Source organism: Eublepharis macularius, chromosome 2 (genome assembly GCF_028583425.1).
Source record: "Eublepharis macularius isolate TG4126 chromosome 2, MPM_Emac_v1.0, whole genome shotgun sequence".
Classification (NCBI taxonomy): domain Eukaryota; kingdom Metazoa; phylum Chordata; class Lepidosauria; order Squamata; family Eublepharidae; genus Eublepharis; species Eublepharis macularius.
The window spans coordinates 227,028,810-227,047,599 of NC_072791.1; the positions used below are offsets into that span (position 1 = coordinate 227,028,810).

The 18,790-nt window shown below is 42.4% G+C and overlaps 1 protein-coding gene across 2 annotated transcripts in view; it reads left to right on the forward strand.

The window, feature by feature from the left end:
- TFPI (tissue factor pathway inhibitor) overlaps nucleotides 1-18,790 on the forward strand; it is a 74,467-nt gene that overhangs the window by 41,090 nt on the left and 14,587 nt on the right. Inside the window, exons 4-7 of one of the 2 annotated variants that reach the window (XM_054970153.1) lie at nucleotides 1,183-1,221; nucleotides 6,219-6,395; nucleotides 7,647-7,724; nucleotides 9,291-9,416. In XM_054970153.1, the coding sequence (XP_054826128.1) occupies nucleotides 1,183-1,221; nucleotides 6,219-6,395; nucleotides 7,647-7,724; nucleotides 9,291-9,416 (420 nt within the window). The remainder of the gene's footprint in view (nucleotides 1-1,182; nucleotides 1,222-6,218; nucleotides 6,396-7,646; nucleotides 7,725-9,290; nucleotides 9,417-18,790) is intronic. The other variant, XM_054970154.1, reaches the window with a different exon arrangement.

Below are 18,790 nucleotides of genomic sequence, written 5' to 3' on the forward strand. Positions count from 1 at the left end.
GAACCTGCTTAGCTTCCAAAATCTGAAGAGATTGGGCTTGCTGGGCTATCAAGACCTGAGTAAGGCTATTGCATGACTACTGTTAACTGGGAAAAATCACAGAAGAACAATAACAGATTTCTCATTTACAAGTGACTCCATGGAGGTAAAGCTAATCACATAGGTCAGAGATACATTTTTTTTTAATTTTATACCATGCCTTTCTGCCCTCATCAGGGCCACCAAGGCAGCCAACAGATTAAAAACATACATAATAAAAACATGTCCTAAAAACCATTAAAACCAAATGAAAACACATAATACAAACAATTAAAACCAAAGCTGAAATTCACATTTAAAACCATAACAATGACAATTAAAACTTAGGGCAGGATCACTGAGGGTCGGGAACACCAGATGAAACAAAAAAGTCTTTAACTACCAGTGGAAGACAGCAGCAGAGTCAGGCTAGTCTCTGGGAAGAGAGTTCCAGACATGTGGTGCCACAACCAAGAAGGACCCATCTCAGGTTTTCACCTGCATAATTTCATTAGGTACGGACACCCAAAGCTGGGTCTCTGAAAATAATAGTAGTGATTGGGTAGATTCTTACAGGAATAGGTAGTCTTTCATATGGGAAGCTTCCCATGAGGTAAAGAAGCATAAACTCACCCAGCTGGCCAAATCACAGACTGAATTGCAGAGGCATTTTTCTGTTCTGATTGTTGTGGGGTAATAATAACACTTTGTAAACCGCTCTGAGTGGGCATTAAGTTGTCATGAAGGGCGGTATATAAATCGAAAGTTGTTGTTGTTGTTGTTGTTGTTACTGCAGCTACCATAATGAACACTAGTGGACATTAAAAACTGTTCCAGACATGTCCAGAAGGTACTTCTTGGTTAAAAATTAAGTTCAGATCCTTGGGGGGCATTGATTTAATAATCTTCAGTGTTAACTTACCTCATAGATATTGTGGCCAACCTGGAGCCACATCACATAACTCACACTCAGAGTCAGTTAAAGAAGTGGCGCTACTGGTGGGGTATGCCCATAGTGTTCCCAAATGAAGACTTGTATGATCAAGTAAGGAACATAAAAGAACCATCCAGTATTGTGAAGTTTGGAAACTAAATCTAATAATTATTCTGCAATATGAATAGATCTCCGCACACTTTTCTTCTAATATTTTGTTTCAATTGCAGATTTGCCTGAGAAAAAGAAGAAAGCAAGATTTAAGAAAGGTAACTTGCATATTGAAGGATATTCGGTTTCATAAGGTTTGTCATCTAACTGATAAGTAATTTCCCATGACTGGCATAGTTACTGTAATGGATTTACTCAATGACTTCTGGTGCCAACTGTCTTACCTATTTGTAGGTTGGAAATGTTTATAAAAATCTATGCCTTCTTCAGTACCAGACAGATTCTGTGTTCAAATGTGCGTGTGCATCATTGCCTAGAAAAGGTCTCAGAATAAATTGTCAACACAACGTAGGAGCCATAGATAAGGTTACGGTTTCTCTTGTTTCCTTCTTCCATAAGGGAGCTAGTAATCTCAGGAATTGCCCCATAGTAGTCTGGAGACTATTGTAGTATGAATGAAGGCGAGTGTCCTAAACATCACTTCCCTGGAGATTATTCTTGGTTCAGAAGAATCTCTATTCCTGAGTTGTGCCCTCTGATGGGACTTGGATGTCTTCTGCTGACTTTGGGCTTGGTGTCGTGATAAAAGTGGGATCCCTGGGCCTGAGAGAACTTCTAGGGAGAGCCCAGGAAACCTTCTTGGGAGGAAGAGATGGGAGGCATTATGGTCCCTTGGGGTGCTTTTCTTCCACAAGGGGGTTTCTCTGCCCTATCTTCAGGAGTTCCAGCCTTTGTCTATTGATGTCTAGGGTCCAAATTTGAGGCCATAACAGTTGGAGATCTTTCTGTAACATGTACTTTAGGACTTAGCAACTACAGATAAGGAAGTGGACCCATTGCTAACCGCATATCTTCCTGTCTGTAGGCATATCTTCCTGTCTATTAACGCCCATGGACAGTAGCCAAGAGAGAGCACTGTAACAAAAACCAAAAAGAGACTTGTGGCATTTTAAAGATTCACAGGTTTATTTTAGCATGTGTTTTCATGAGCTGGAGGCCAGTTTCTCAGATCCACAAAGAGAAACTTCAGTGGGCTCCAACCCACAAAAGATTATTGTTACATCTAATAGTAAAGTTCTGATCCCAGTGTGGATAACAAAATTAACTCAAGGATTCAGGGCAGGACAGGGCCTTATTTGGGTCACTTGTCCCAGGCGCTGCCAAAGAGAGGGTGGTGTTGTGGGCATGGTTGCTGGAGCACACGGAGCTGGCAGTGGCAGCTCAGGAGGGCTGGGAGGCTGCCCGTGCCGCCCTAGCCACCTGCTGTGCCAATGGGGTGGCTGGCTCGCTGGGTGCTGAGCTGGCCGTCTGGCTCCTGCAGCAGCTGCTGGCCAGAAGCGCACTGCCAGGTAATGGGTGGGGAGGCAAGCGGCCTAAATCTTGGAAGTGCTTCCGGGGGGCAGGTATGCCTTGTGTGATTATGTCACTTCCAGGAAGTGACATCATCACACAGTCCTGTGAGCATGCTTTGCGTGGGCATGTGTAGTGATGGGGGAATCACCAGCCAGGAGTTTCCCCAGGTGCCTGGAACCCATGGTACGCCACTGGGGCAGGAAGCTGAAAGAGGTTTCTGCATATTTGAAGTATCCATTGGTCTTCAGAAAAATTCAGCCTTCACTCCTTATCCCATTATTGGGGGAAAGCCCCCAAAAGAAGCAATAATATCTACACATACACAGTAATTGGCAGGTTCCCACATCACTCAAGAATATAAGTGCCATTGGAATTACCTAAGGAATATCATTGGGGAGCACAGCATATTTACATGGCTTTGGTGGAGAAATCAGTTCCTTCACTCTAGCGTCAGGAATCTGGTGAGCCATTGATGCTAGGATGAGGGACATGTCATCTCCACTGAGGGTAGAAAACCCTGCTCCCCCACCCCTGTGATTTTCTTATCACTTATCACTGTGATTTTCTTGTCACTATATATGATAATAAACAGACATGTTCCTGTGTGGATGACAAAGGCTGCCAAAATGGGCCACCTACAGACAAGTAGGGTCTCTGTATACTTGGAGGACTCCCCAACTAGGCAGCAAAATATAGCTTTAAAAATTAACCCACCCCCCCAAATAAAGTAAAAACAGAAAGCCTCAAAATCAGCCAGACGAGGACTATGGATACTCTAGAACGGACAGAATGTTAATGGCAGTTGAGCTTCAGTAAAAGAAGGTAGGGAAAAGGCCTGGAAGAAATCAGTCTCTCAGACCACTGAAAGCCGAGAGAATCCAGGTGGGGAGATTGCAATTTGGTTATCCTCATCCAATGGTTTGTCTCTCACACAAGCACCAATTGTTCTATAATAAATCTGTTTAAGGCCTTAATGAACTTTTGATGATGTTTGAAATTTTCAGAAAAGGCAGTGAGTGCCACAACAAAAATGGCTGTCAATCACAAAACGTTAGGAGTTCTAAGATGAGCCTTTTCCTATCATGGAGGCAGCTATTTCCAAATGGGAGTTCCTTGCAGACACAAAAATGTTGCTTCTTCTGAAGCACCTCCCACTCCGATGAAATGAAGAAAGCCAGAACTGGCTCTCTGCATTGATAAGAAGATGCACTGGAGGGAAAGCATGTGGTCAGCCAGAGACCCATTTGAGGACCCTATGATATCCATAGGCATCACTTTGAAGGATCTCTGCTTTAAGGTATTGCAAGACTTCTTTTCAGGAGTTTCTTGGGTTTCCATGATGATAACCCCAACTGTAGGATGTGCCATGTTTGCTAGTCCTATAGTAACAGATTGTATATTGGACCTCTACAGAAGAAGATGGCTGCTCATATCAACAATTCCCATAGATGTTAATCTTGAAGGAACGGTGCAGTTTCTTATCTCTCATCTAAAGGTCATCTGATTAGATTTCATACATCACCAAGAGTGTCTCACCTGTCTTAAAACGTTTAGTTACAGCAATTGTTACACATATGTAGAAACAGCAGCTGTTCTCAAGATAAATTTGTCATGCTGCCTTCTGCCTGGCATGCCATCTGAACTTTCCCCTCTCTTTCAGGCTGATCTTGCATAGCTTTCTTCCTTAATAATCATTCTGATTATTAAAGTACTGTGTCAGTGTTACCGGAATTGGTCTCCTTGCAATAAAATAATTTGTGGGGAGCAAGCAAGGAAGACGGCTAAGGAAGAGGCCGGTAAAATCAAACAACAACTTTTTATTGAAGAGCAAAATTTCATGCACATACACACACAGAGTTTACAGGGTAAAATGTACATACACACACAGAGTCCTAGGAAGTTTAGCCAGAGGTTGGGAATAGAGAGAGGGAGCAAATATATCTACCTATCCAACAAGAAGGAAAGTCCATGGAGGGAGAGCTTCAAACATCCAGCGATCTTGGCCAAGGGAGCAAGAGGCTTAGGTTAAACCTCAAGGGAACAGCACTTTGGATCTGGTGACCATGCACGAAGAGAGAGGCTTAGGGAAGCGCTCCTAAGGGAGCAGCAGGAAGCACGCACAATTTGAATGGGCCAAGGCACTACTCTTATAGAGTAAAATGTGCCCTGAGGCGGGAGAACCCACCTAGCCATTAGAACAAAGGCTCCAATGGTGAGTTCCTGGGTTTGACAAAGAGTTTGATTGCCTTGATTGGTAGCTGCCGGGGTGTGTGGAAGCAAATGCAAAACATGTTCTAGCACTGTACAACAGGGATAGTTTGTTAATAAAGTCCACCGAAGCTAAGTTGATGAGTTTAGGTGGGGACTGTACTTTCTCAGGAACAACTGTATAAACTTATGATTGTCATTTGATTAGCTCCTCAATCAAGAGCAGGAGATCTCATCATGGAAGGAGGGAAAGGAATGTGTTAAATGGGGATGACTCTGTGAGACCTTTGTTGCACTGGATTCCTTTGGGGCTGGAGGGACTACAAATCCAATCACCTCTTAATCACTCCGCATTCCTATGCGGCATTCCATGCATGCCATGTTCTCCCGAGCGGGACTCAGCAACTGTTGGAGGCTCTCTGGTGGCAATACAATGGCCATTTTAAATACAGAGGCCTGGTGATATTTTGATATCATAAGCAGCCATAATAAAATGGCTATTAAAGTGGTGGAGGCCGGGCCAACCACTTACAATTGGCAATAAGAATTGTACTGTGATGCTCAGAGGTCTGAGCATCACAGGCAATGTTTTGCAAATGCTTTCATGTTTTGGTTATGCTTGTAAATCTAGGGATTTATGGGTAACTAAACTAGAGCAAGGAGCAACTAGAAGAGAGCAGAGTTGATTGGAGAGATCCAGAAAGCTAGAATAAGCTTTCTGTTACAAGCAGACCTGCTGACTCTATATGGCAGTGAATGTTTTAGGTTATGTCCAGGCATTATGGTGCTGCTAAATAGCTTTGCATTTGATATTTGTGTATCCTTCAGGGATTTCTAGGGTGGTTTCTTGGTGATCAGCCAAGTGATTGGTGGGTTGACAGTCATCATGGAACTGATGGATTGAAGCCTATCTCTTGAAAAGTCTGAACTCCCAGTCACGAGTTCAGATCTTGGTAATGAGTTCTTCTGAGAGTCTCTCTACACAAGACATTTGGCATGTGTTCTTCAAGTGTCGACGCAGTTTCCTGGGAACTGTAGTTTTAAAACGTCACTGTGGAAAGGAAGGTTGAAAATACAAGCAAAAGTAGGTTACAAGCATTTTCCAAGTTTAGTTTAATGGTGCAAGCTTTAGTTGCCCCTGCCCCCCCCCCCCCCCGTTCATTCTGGGAGGAATCTGCCAGGCCTTAAAACAAACATTTTCAAAGATTGCTGGGGAGATTAACTTGGCAATTCTAACCTAATTGTGCTTGTATTTTCAACCTTCCTTTCCACAGTGATCCCAAACAACTCTTTTAAAACTACAGTTCCCAGGAAACATTGCGTCACCCAACACTTGAAGAACATATGCCAGATGTCTTGTGTAGAGAGACTCTTAGAGAGGCCAACAAGGATCCTTATCAAACTTAAGTTCTGAAGAGCCTTTAGTAAACAAGGTGATTTTGTCAGGCAATTAGTAGAAATCAAATAGATCTCAGATAGGTGTGGCTGAAAAAGAAAGTGACAACTTTTCCCTGAAAACAATCTTCATTCACAGAAAAACCTTCTTTTTGCCTTTTGGAGAATGATCCTGGAATCTGCCGGGGATTGATTTCCAGGCATTTCTACAACAAAGAGTCACAGCAGTGTGAAAAATTCATGTATGGTGGGTGCCTAGGAAACCAGAACAACTTTGAGTCTTTGAAAGAATGCCAGGATATCTGCCAGGACAGCCGTAAGTGATCTTTATTTGTAGTGCTAAACATCTTCTTGCATCTTTTGGTTCCTGGCTATAATGCATGACAGACTGTGCTATTCAGTAAGAAATACAGAAAAAAGTCACCTCTATTTGCAGTGGTCACCTGAGACACCCTCTAACCATCTTTTTTCTCTAGAAGATTAGTTAACTTTGTTTTCTTCCCTTTCCTAATTTTGTACAGTAGTCATAAAACAAAGGACTCTGCCAGCTTCACTTTTCCAGTGATGTGTATTTGAATGCTTCTTCCATCTGTACCAATCCAGGTATATTGAACACTAGCAAGACAGGACTATAAACTCCACCCTCTTACGCTACCTTTCCACAGGCAGGCAGATTTTATAGGTACAAGTATATGGATATATTTATAGCTATAGATGCACATACATATATGTGTGTGTGTGTGTATACACATACATATGTATACATATATACATACACACACAATCACACTGTGCTTTTTTGGGTTAAAAAAGTGGTCTGATACTTATTTATTTATTATTGCATTTGTATTCCGCTCTCCCTGAGAACCAGGCTCAGAACGGTTCACAGAAAAAGATCTGAAACAGGCAGCATAACAATTAAAACACTTCGGTAAAACATCATGGCATTCTTATTGCACAATCCCTCTATATACTCATTTGTAAGGTTGTGACGGTTTCCACCAATTCTTCCATCAAGACTTGGGAGAGCGTTCCCCCAAAGTTGCTGATACTCAGCACCACAAAAAAACCATTCACACACACATACCCATAGCAGTCAGACATGGTTTTGGTGTTGCATTGTGTAGTTATATGTTTTTATTGAATTGTTTTATCTATACTTTTTATGCTGTTTTAATGCTGAAATGTTCTAAAGTTTTAATGTTCATTACCTTGGGGACCCTATGTGCAAGAACAGGTGCCATAGAAATAGTTTAAAATAAATAAATTCCATGCCTTCCATCTGAGATTGTTCCTTTCAACATGAGTATTTCTATTTCTTTTGTCACTTTGGGGACAAAAACAAAGAGAAGCTGTAGTCATTAATCCCTTTAGTGGAGGTGGTGTGTACAGAAACAAAGTGGTGTGCTGCTGAATGGGATATATATTGTGCTCTATTATTATTAAATAACATGGTATGTCGGATGCAGCCATGAACTGTTAATAAGTAAATCTCAGTCAGTCAGAGTTTTCTGTGCCCACTTTTAAACTCCCTCTTATTGCTTTGTCTTTCCCTTCCATCCTTCAGCCAATTTGCTGCAGATGGAGGATGAAAAGCTGGCACTTGCAAGTGTGGCCAATCAGAGCTCCCCATCTGTAAAGCAGGGTATGTATCAAAAGCCTTTTGTTAAGTGGATGCTGACTTTCTCCAGCCTGCATCGATGTAATGAAGATGGTAAACTATTGTAGAGCTTTTGGATAAAAAGGAGGACTGTAAAAATATGAATAACAAGAATTTTATTTAAAGTGCTTTATTTGTACGAAGGACTCTTAAGAGTTTTCCTCTTCCCGCCTTTTTATTCGATGCGTATGAAACTATGTAGCACACCATGCATGTTAATGGCCACTGAGATCAAGTAAATGAAAGGACGACCAACTTCCCTACAAAGACAGCAATTATTTATTTCATGATAATTAACGTGTGAGATTCAAAAATAGAGAGGCTGTAGAAAATCCTCATAAGAATTATTTCATTATGGATACATTTTGGAGAGGGGGCACTTCCTTGTGGCTGCATCAGCTCCCCCATAGTGCTCAGATTCGGTGATGGTGGAGGAAAGTGTTGTCAATTCATAGCCAACGCATAGCGCTCCCTGGTGGGGTTTTCCAGACAGGAGACTAACAGAGGTGGTTTGCAATTGACTGCCTCTGCATAGCAGCTCTGGTCTTCTATGGAGGTCTCCATCCTGTTAATAACCTAGGCCAACCCTGCTTAGCTTCTGAGATATTATGTTCTGGGTGTCTTCCAGAAGTGACAAAAAGTGATGGACCATAAGAAGAGCAACAGGATTCAAGTCTGCTAACACCTCAGAGACCAGCAAGATTTTCAGGATAGAAAGTTTTGAGAGTCAAACTCCCTTCTTCAGATACCTAAAGAAGTATTTGATGAAGAAAGCTTATATCCTGAAGGTTTTGTTGGTTTTTAAGGTGCTACTGGATTCAAATCTTGCCATTCTAGACTTGATTGTCTAAAGTTACAAAGCTGTTGTGCACATCTTAAGGACTCATTCTCATTTACACCAGTGGTGTGAGAACTGCTATAGCATGTGGTCTTCATGTGCCATTTTAGTGAAATATAATGGGGAGCCACCTTTTTTCATCTCTGTTTCTGAAAGAGGCAGTGCTGCCACAGGAGCAAACGGTATCATAAGAAGCTGCCACTAGTCAGCCTTACTCAGTTTACAGACTCTGTAGTCTGAGTGGCATCCGTACATAGCTTTCACAAGCCTGTCGTGTGAGATTCTTTTAACTGGAACTGCTGGGGCCTGAACCTGTGGTCTTCTGCATACCAAGAAGGTGCTCTACCACTGAGCTACAGCTGTAGCTTTTCCTAGCTTTTGCATGTGACTTTGTATTTTAAACAAGCCATGTGAAGGACACATGGTACAGGGCAGCTCACATGCTCCTGAGGTAACTTCTTAATCCTGACCTGGCATCAGGTGAGTTTCTGCCTTGGACCAAGGTGTCCTTGCTGCCCTCCTGTTAGTGAAATAATTTAACTTAATTAAATACACATCACACGTTTAAAGAATGATTTAGGTAAGTACCTGAACATGGGATTTTTTCATTCTTTACTGATTTCTGCTCTGCACTTGGAAGCCTTATTTCAAATATTTCTCTGTGAGCCGTCTCTATCTTGCAGCTTCAGGCTTGTCATTTTTATAATCCACAGTTGTGCAGGTGAGAGAAAGGAACTGCTGGGAAGAGACTGCTCATTTCCACCCCATCTTTCTGGTGACTATCTGCCTCTGCACTCAGATGTGCTTCTGGGAATTGGCAGGCAGTTTTGTGGATGATGGTTAGTAAACCAGGAGTACACATGAGGGCATGCTGACAAGATTTCCGTAATAAAGTTTGTGTTTGTATCTGTTTGGAAAGTGTTGTTTTATTTTCAACATCATAATTCTGTTCCCCACACAACACAGAAAGCCCGAAGGCAGTAGTCACACAACACAGCATGGGATAAAGCCGTCTGTCTTGAAAATGATCCAGTAGCACCAGTTGCCCAGAATGAGCTATACCAGAATGCCTTGTAGCTGAGCTTTATGGGAAGGAGCAGTGGATTAAAATGGGACTATCTAAGCTGCACCCTCTGGTATTGGAAGGCAGTATCTGCACACGTGTTTTTGTTTGAGACAAGGCCAGAAATAGACTACTCCACCCCCCTGAGATCTTTTCCTACCTCCTAAGAGAGTGCATGGGTGTTCAGAACTCGGTGGGTTTAATTTCTCACAAAGCGATTAGACTGCAGGATTCTTTCTTTTTGTGGACCTCTCCTTCCCTCACCTCTCATCTTAAAACAAAAAACAAAAAAAGCCCAATCTGTTTTCATCTCTTCCCCACTCCCTTATGAGAATCTCTTCACTGTTTTTCAGCCTCAACATATCATTAGAATCAGTCACAGAAGCCTCAGACTCCGTTGTATCTTCGGGGGGGGGGGGGAATCTAGGGCTTGTTGTCCCTCAGCTGTGAAGCAGGAGGGCCCTGCCCAATTGTGTGTCTCAGTACTCCACTATGGAAGGGCCACAGGCGGCAAGGTGCTAAATCCAGGCCAATGAGAAGGAAAAGCAGAGTTCAGACCCAACATGCTGACTCCACCTAGGTTGAGAAGGCCTGCTTGCTGAACACAGGCCTTAGCATCACAGGAAGGGTTAATGAGTAGCAAGCACTGGCCTCTGTGGAATTGGTTCAGATGACGAGGAACCCACAGTCAGTCAGTCCAATCCCCTTTCCAGATTTGGCTGGAGGAATTTGTTAATAGCCAGATGTGGGAAAGGGAGCAAAGAGCAAGAAAGCCTTCACAGAACACCAGGAAAAGGCATAATGAATCACACAGGTAAAATACCTCACCTGCTCCCATTCCCAGCATAAAAGACAAGTCACTTGGTTTGGTGTGACCTGGGCCTCAGTAATGCTCCAACTTGGCCCACCTCAGGCAGACATGCCATCTTTCCCTCCTACATATTTGAAGAAAGGGATTACCTAATAGACTCATAGAATCATAGAGTTGGAAGGGGCCATACAGACCATCTAGTCCAACCCCCTGCCCAGTGCAGGATCAGCCTAAAGCACCTCTGACAAATATTCATCCAGCCTCTTCTTGAAAACTGCCTGTGAGGGGGAGCTCACCACCTCCCTAGGCAGCTGATTCCACTTTTGAACTACTCTGACCATGAAAAAGTTCTTCCTAATATCCAGCCAGTACCTTTGTGCATGTAATTTAAGCCCATTGCTTCGGGTCCTAACCGCTGCTGCCCTCCAAATGACAGCCTTTCAAATACTTAAAGAGAGTAATCATGTCCCCCCTCAATCTCCTTCAACTAAACAATCCCAAGGCCCTCAGCCTTTCCTCGTAGGGCTCAGTCTCCAGACCCCTGATCATCCTCATCGCTCTCCTCTGCACCCTCTCGATTTTGTCCACATCCTTTTTGAAGTGAGGCCTCCAGAACTGCACACAATACTCCAGGTGTGGCATGACCAAGGCAGTATAGAGAGGGGCTATGACCTCCTGCGATTTCGACGCTATGGCCCCTTTGATACAACCCAGGATTGAATTAGCCTTTTTTGCCACCGCATCACACTGAGTGCTCATATTCAGTTTACAGTCCACTCTTACCCCAAGATCCCTTTCACATATACTACTGCCCAGAAGTGTATCCCCCATCCAGTATTTGTGCTTCCCATTTTTGTGGCCCAGATGTAATACTGTGTACTTGTCTTTGTTGAATTGCATCCTATTCACAGCTGCCCACTTCTCCAGAGTATTCAGGTCTTGTTGAATTTTAATTCTATCTTCTTGGGTGTTTGCTGCTCCTCCCAATTTGGTATCATCAGCAAATTTAATGAGCAGCCCTTCCACTCCTTCATCCAGATCACTGATAAAAATATTGAAAAGTACCGGGCCCAAAACCGAGCCCTGCGGCACCCCACTGGAAACCTCCCTCCAATCTGATGAAACGCCGTTGACCACCACTCTTTGGGTGTGGTCCTCTAACCAGTTCCCTATCCACCAAACTGTCCTATAGTCTACTCCACAGTCTTCCAGTTTGCCCATCAGAATGTCATGGGGGACCTTATCAAAAGCTTTACTGAAATCCAGGTAAATCACGTCAACAGAGTTCCCCGATCCAGTAAGCTGGTCACTCGATCAAAGAAGGAAACCAGGTTGGTCTGGCAAGATCTGTTAGGGACAAAACCATGCTGACTTCCCCAGATCACTGAGCAGTCCTTCAGATGCTTACCGATTGATCCCTTTAAAATCTGCTTCAATATCTTCCCAGCAACAGAAGTCAGACTGACTGGCCTGTAGTTTCCTGGGTCATCCTTCTTCCCTTTCTTAAAGATTGGGATAACATTCGCTCTTCTGCAATGCCTCTGAGAATGCATCTGATAAGAAAGAAGAGGCGCTGTCTGAGGATGAGCCCGCTCAGCAGGAACAACAATCCAAAGGTCCATTTGAACAGGGGAAACTCGCTCACACCAGTACTTTACAGGACATTAAAAATTCTTCACCTTTCTGCTCCTAACATAGAGCAACCTGATGGTGCCCAGGGAGCAGATGAGGAGAACGCCCCCAAAGTTTTCTCCCAAATGAGCTACATTCCAAGCTTTCAATTTCAAATGTTCTTTATGGAAGAAATTAAGGAAGAGCAGGTTGTGCTGTCTTATCGTAGCTCCCATGAAGGGCAAGCTCAAAGAACGTACGCATCACCCCCCAAGTTTTTGAATCTCTTAAACATTCCAGTGATTAATGCCCTGATGGCTAACTTGGCATCTGGAATTGCACTTCCCAAGAAAGGAGAAGGAATGCTGATGGGTGCCACAGAAAGGGGCATCCACTGCTCAACAGCTGTGAAGCTATGGTTCTGTTTGTCAGAGCAGTAGCTGCTAACTCTCTAATGGCATGAGCCTCAGTCGCCAAAATTATGAGTTCCTGGGTCTAAACATCAGCCACCTCAGCAGATTAGAGAGAACTGGTGTAACATAGTGATTTAGCAGTTGGGCTGCAATCCAGCACTTCACCAGTTCAAATCTCACTTCTGTCTTGAACTCACCAGGTGGCCTTGGGTAAGCCACTCTCTCAGCCCCAGCTTCCCAGCTGTATTGTGAGGATAATAACACTGATTTTGTTCACCTCTCTGACTGGGCACTAATCTGTCCAGAAGAGCGGTAAACAAATGAACTGTTGTTATTACTATCTTATGGCTGATGGTAGATTAGATCCCATAAATTGGTCTTTCAGAGCGATGCTGTCCAGTGTGGAGGCAAGACAATGTGGTTGAAAACCTAGGCAGTAAATGTCCTGTTGAAATCAAATGTGGCCACATGGCCTTTTCTTGGAAGCAAGCTCTTTTGGGATAGTGAGACAGCATTTGAATAGAAACTAACCCCTTCCCCAATTCATGCCTTTTACCAGCAAACAGGACAACAAGTATCCCGAAGGACATGTCAACATCTTTCATGCCAACAGAACCCTTCCAAGGTTGAGGGGAAGACCACACTGAAGCAAGACTAGTCCATCCTATAGGCCTAATGGTGGTGATGGTGGAGAGTGCCCTCAGGTCATAGCTGACTTATGGCAACACCTGGTGTTTTCATGGCAAGAGACTAACAGAGGTGGTTTGCCATTTCCTGCCTCTACAACCCTGGTCTTTGTTGGAGGTCTCCACTCCAATTACTAACCAAAGTTTCTGACAAGATCAGGCTCACCTGAATAGGTCTAATACCCACTCAGAAATCTCTGAAACAAGAAGAATGGGAAACAACCCAACTAGTGATCCTGATTACAGGTTGCTGCCAGTAGGGGGAAGACCTAAAGAATTCCATGCAGCAGGGCAGAAAATCCTTTTTGACAAATAGATGAAAAACACCATATTAAAAGACTATGCCACAGAATTCTCTGATCATGTGTTTGCACTCTTAGCCATGGATTTGTCTGTAAATAGCACCCTTTTTAATTATGGAAACAGGCTACTAAATGTCCAGTGGGACTTGAGCATGTACACTTTTTTGCTGGACTGAACCATATAATTTTAACTATGTTATAAAAGTTTTTTTTTTAGAAAGCAAAGGTAGTAAATGGAAATAGCCAATCATGTACAATCAGATGGTGTATCAGTAACTTCCTGGAAGTCTCAAAATCTCCAAGAACTGTGTTGCCTAGCGTGCAGGGGTGATGTGTTTCCAGAGAGTCCATCGGCCTACTTGACTTGAGATATTCCGGCTCCCCATCATTCCGTCTCATGGGAAGAAGCCGCATGGATCATGTTCTTGGGAAAGTGAGCATCACAGATAAGTAACTTCTGTGTTCAATGTTAACTACACATTTTATGATGTAACATAACATAGAAGGTGTATAATCCTTAGTTTTTTCACTGTTTGCCAGTTCAAAGGTTCCAAGTAGCATGGATGTCTTGTTTACCAGAGCTACATTCACTTTTCAAGCCATAATGCTGTCACCAGCTAAGACCAAGAGAAGATTCCCTAAAGCACAGCGTAGCTTTGGTCATGTGAAATATTTGCCGTAGATTCCAGCTGCATGCCGACACTGGACCAGATAAATCAGCTGTCTACAGTGGGTTGGTAATCCTTCATTAACTCTTGTTTGTATAGTCTGATGAACCCTTGCTGCCTTGGCTAGCTTTGTAATTAAGTAAAATTAGAGTGCAATTGCATGACATTAAAATTCCCTTCTCAGTATTTTACTAAGCTTTGTGTTCAGATCAAACCAACAACTACATGAAAACCTATTGCCATGAGAATTCATTTCCAACAACTTACCAAGGTCATATTTTTCCAAGCTGTTGGTTAAGAAATGTTGTTTCTTTGGGTGCAAAATTGCATTAATCTTTTCATAATTTGAAAATGCAGAGAAAAATATAACTCATCTTACCTTTTACCTTTCTTTTACAGCTGATCGTCCTGGGCAGATTTTTTTTTTTGCTCTTGCAAAAAACACCAGAGATCTTGAGTGCCTTATTCTGTCCAGCCATGGAACACCACAAATCTTTTTTATATATGTAATTTTTTTATTTTTTAGATAGAAAATAGGGAACAGAAAGTAAAAGGAGGGGGGATAGAGAAGAAAGAACAAAGAAAAAGAAATTACATATCTATTACATTGCACCATTCATTCTAATACATATCTTAGTATTCTGCTAATCAGCTCTCTATTTGCAAATTTTTCCATTTATCTTCTATAATATCCATAAAGGACCACATCTTAGTTGAAAATTAAATTTCTCCAAACTTATCTTGTATCCATTTGTAAAAAGGCTCCCAAATGTCATTATAGGTTGTAATGTCCAATTCTTTCAATAAACTTGACAATTTGTCCATTTCAGCCGTCTCAAGTATTTTTTCGACCAGGTTTTCTTGTGTTGGGATAGTTGTCATTTTCCAAAGTCTCGCATATGCAATCCTAGCTGTTGTAATTATATTCAACATCAGATGCTTTTGCTCTTTATTAACCGGGACCGATATGTGGTTTAATAAAAAAAGTTCTGGTTTCAAAGGTAGTGGAGTCATGAGTATTTGTTGTAACATTGTATGTACCATCTTCCAGAACTCCACTGCTTTTTTGCATGTCCACCACATACGATAATAAGATCCCAGTATCTTCTCACACTTCCAGCAATTATTTGACATATTTAAGCGAGATTTAGCTAACCTAATTGGATTTAGCTAACCTATAAAACATTTTATATACATTTTCCTTCAGTGAGGCCGATTTTGTCATCTTTAAATTACTTTTCCACATTTGTGACCATTGCTCTAAATCTATTGTATGTCCCACATTCTTGGCCCATTTTATCATAGTATCTTTGACCTCCTCCCCCTGTAATTTTGCCTCTATACGTATAGCATATATTTTCTTTATCATTTTAACATTAGTACCACATAGTATCACATCAATATTTTCACCTTTTCGTAAAAACCCACCGTTTTGTCTTTTTTATATCTGGATTCCAGTTGTGCCTGAACCCACCATTCCAGCTCAGTGTCTAGCTCTGCCATTTCTTTTGGATTTTTTAATAGCCCAGCTGGTTTCAGTAAGATCTTATAGGTAGGAGTTTTTCCCTCTTTTTTCAATGAAGGATGTGTAAAAGCTTCAATTGGGGAAACCCACAAAGGAATTTTCTCATAAAAAGTAGATCTTATTCTTTCCCAGACCAGTACTAGCGCTTTCCTTATCCAGTGATTTTTAAAATATTTATGATTTTCCCATTTTTTATACCAGAGAAACACGTGCCAGCCCATCAACAGGTCATGTCCTTCCAAGTTTAAAAGTCTTTCATTTTCCAAAGTAATCCACTCTCTCAGCCAGGTCAGCACACAAGCCTTATAATATAGGAGCCAATCTGGTAGGGCAAAGCCTGCTTTTTCCTTAGTATCTTGTAGGGCTTTCAGTAGAGATGGGCACAATCGGCATTACGATAGAAAAATACCCATGATAATGGCGTTCGCGCGATCAGGACTCGGCGGATCAGTGCCGTCCACGGCGACCGATCCAGCGTTCGGGGGGAGGCTTCATTGGGGCTTGATTCGGGCCATCGGGATCTGATCAGGGATGCAGACAATCAGGCGCCAGTAATCTATTCCCCTGGCAATGGAGCCAGGGGAATGCCTGAGCTGTGTTTGCCCTCCTTCTGTCGCCCTGGAAACCCTAATGGAAGCCCAGCTTTCCTTGATTAGCAGGGCTTCCTTCCAACCACGGAGCAGCAATGCACTCACCAGTTGGGAGAAGAGACCCAGGGGAGGGAGGGGGAAGGGGGTGTTCTGTAGCCATGGGCACTCCAAACGTTTTTTGCTTTTTAAAAAAATGTGGCTTTGTAGGAAGAATGGCTGTTTTTCTGTCTGTCACTCTCTGTTTTTAACCTGCTTTTAAAACACTGTATTTTGTGGGGAAACCTCATTCACGGCTCTGTGTTTAAAATATGCTTTTGAAAGACTGGCTGCTTGCTTGTAAAATCAGGTGGGGAGGAATGCTTTTTTTTAAAAGCTGGCTGAAACATTTTGACTGGGTGTCTCTCTCTCCCTATTTGGAAAGGCAGGGACGGGTTAAAAACGTTCTCCCCCTCTGCTCTAAGTGTGTGTGTGTGTGTGTGCGCGCGCGCGCGTCCCCTTCCTAAGGGGAGGCGGCTCGTTGCTGGGTTAAAAACTTTTTTCCCCCTGCTCTAAGTGTGTGTGAACGTCCCCTCCCTGAGGAGAGGCGGCTCGTCGCCGGGTTAAAAACTTTTTCCCCCTCTGCTCTAAGTGTGTGTGTGTGTGTGTGTGTGTGTGAGTGAGTGAGTGAACGTCCCCTCCCTGAGGGGAGGTGGCTCGTTGCCGCCTCCTCGTGCCTACAGGGCCCGGCACATAGCCACATAGCTGGGAACAGCGGGGTGCCCCTCCGCTTTGCCCTCCCCGATCTGATCCACGGATCGGAAACGGGAGATGATCGGTGTGGATCGGTGATTTGGGGTTGTTGCTAGCGCCTATCCCCGATCAGCTTGATCGGTAATTTTTTTTAGATCGTGCCCACCTCTAGCTTTCAGCTTAATTTATGGTTTTTTGTTCTGCCAGATGAAAGATTGTACAGCCTGGTTAAGGTCTTTAAAAAATACTTGGGGTATTCCTAATGGAATATTTTGAAACAGAAGTAGAACTCTTGGGAGAACATTCATTTTTATCACTGCTATTCTTCCCGTCAATGATAGCTGAAGATCTTTCCATCTTTCCAGGTCTTTTTTGATTTTTTTTTCAGTATCCCATAAATGCCTTCATATAAGGAGCTACATCTGTTAGTCATCCAAATTCCTAAATATTTTATCTTCTTTTCAATTACTAATTGCAATTTTTGAGTTAATTCTTCCATCTGTCATTTTTGGATATTTTTAATAATCAACTTTGTCTTTTGAATATTTATTTTTAATCCTGCCAAAGCTCCATATTCTTTGATTTCCTGCAAGAGCTTCTGTATTGATGTTAAAGAGTCTTCTAAAATAAAAACTAAGTCATCTGCGAATGCTTGTACTTTGTATTCTTGCTTCTTAACTTTGGCTCCTCTGATCTCATCTGAGTTTCAGATCTTGTCCATAAGTGGTTCCAGTGTCAGTATAAACAAGAGAGGAGATAATGTCTTGTTCCTTTTTCAATTTCTATTGGTTCTGTTAGTTGGCCATTAATTGAGATTCTAGTCCTTTATCATAAATTCCTCGAATTATTCTGAGAAAGTTTTCTCCACACTGCATCTCATCTAGTTTAAACATAAATTGCCAATTGAGATTGTCAAACACCTTCTCTGCATCAAGGAACTTCAGAGCCATTTGTTTTTCTGGATGGGCTTCGTAATACTCCAAAATGTTTAGTATTTTCCTTATATTACGGCTAGTCTGTCGTCCTGTTAAAAAGCCAGCCTGATCTTGGTTGATCATCTGGTCCATTAGTTTCTTCATTCTCCTTGATAATATAGTTGTAAAGATTTTATAATCTACATTCATCAGGGAGATTGGTCTATAGTTTTTTATTTCCTTCAAATCTGTTCCATCCTTTGGTATTAAGGATACTGTAGCTTCTTTCCATGTTTCTGGTATGGATTCTGTAGCCCATATTTCTTCCATCAGCTTCTTAAAAGGAGGAATTAAGGTTTCTTCAAAGTATTGATAATATTCAGCTGGTATGCCATCTGGGCCTGGAGATTTCCCCTTGTTTTGCTTTTTAAAGGCCTGCGTTATTTCATTCATAGTGATTGGGTCATTTAGAATTTTCCTCTGTTCCTCACTGAATTTCTTTAATCTCATTTTTTTTTAATAGACATCTTGTTGTTCTGGTTGGGCAGTCATTTTCCCATAGAGCTTCTTATAGTAGGATTCAACCACCTTCTTTATTTCTTCCTGAAGAACTTTCTCCTCTCCTTTTTATCATTCAGTGACATTATTTGTCTTTTGGTATTTTCATAGAATCATAGAGTTGGAAGGGGCCATACAGAGCATCTAGTCCAGGGGTGGCCACACTTGCTTAATGCAAGAGCCACATAGAATAAACCTGAGATGTTTGAGAGCCACAAGACATGATGCATTGAAGAGACTTCAGAGGAAGAGGCGGGTTTGGGGGAGTGCCCTGAAATGACATCACAGGAAGGGGTGGGGTTTTGGCACAGTATGCTGGGAGTGACATCATCAGAAGGGGTGG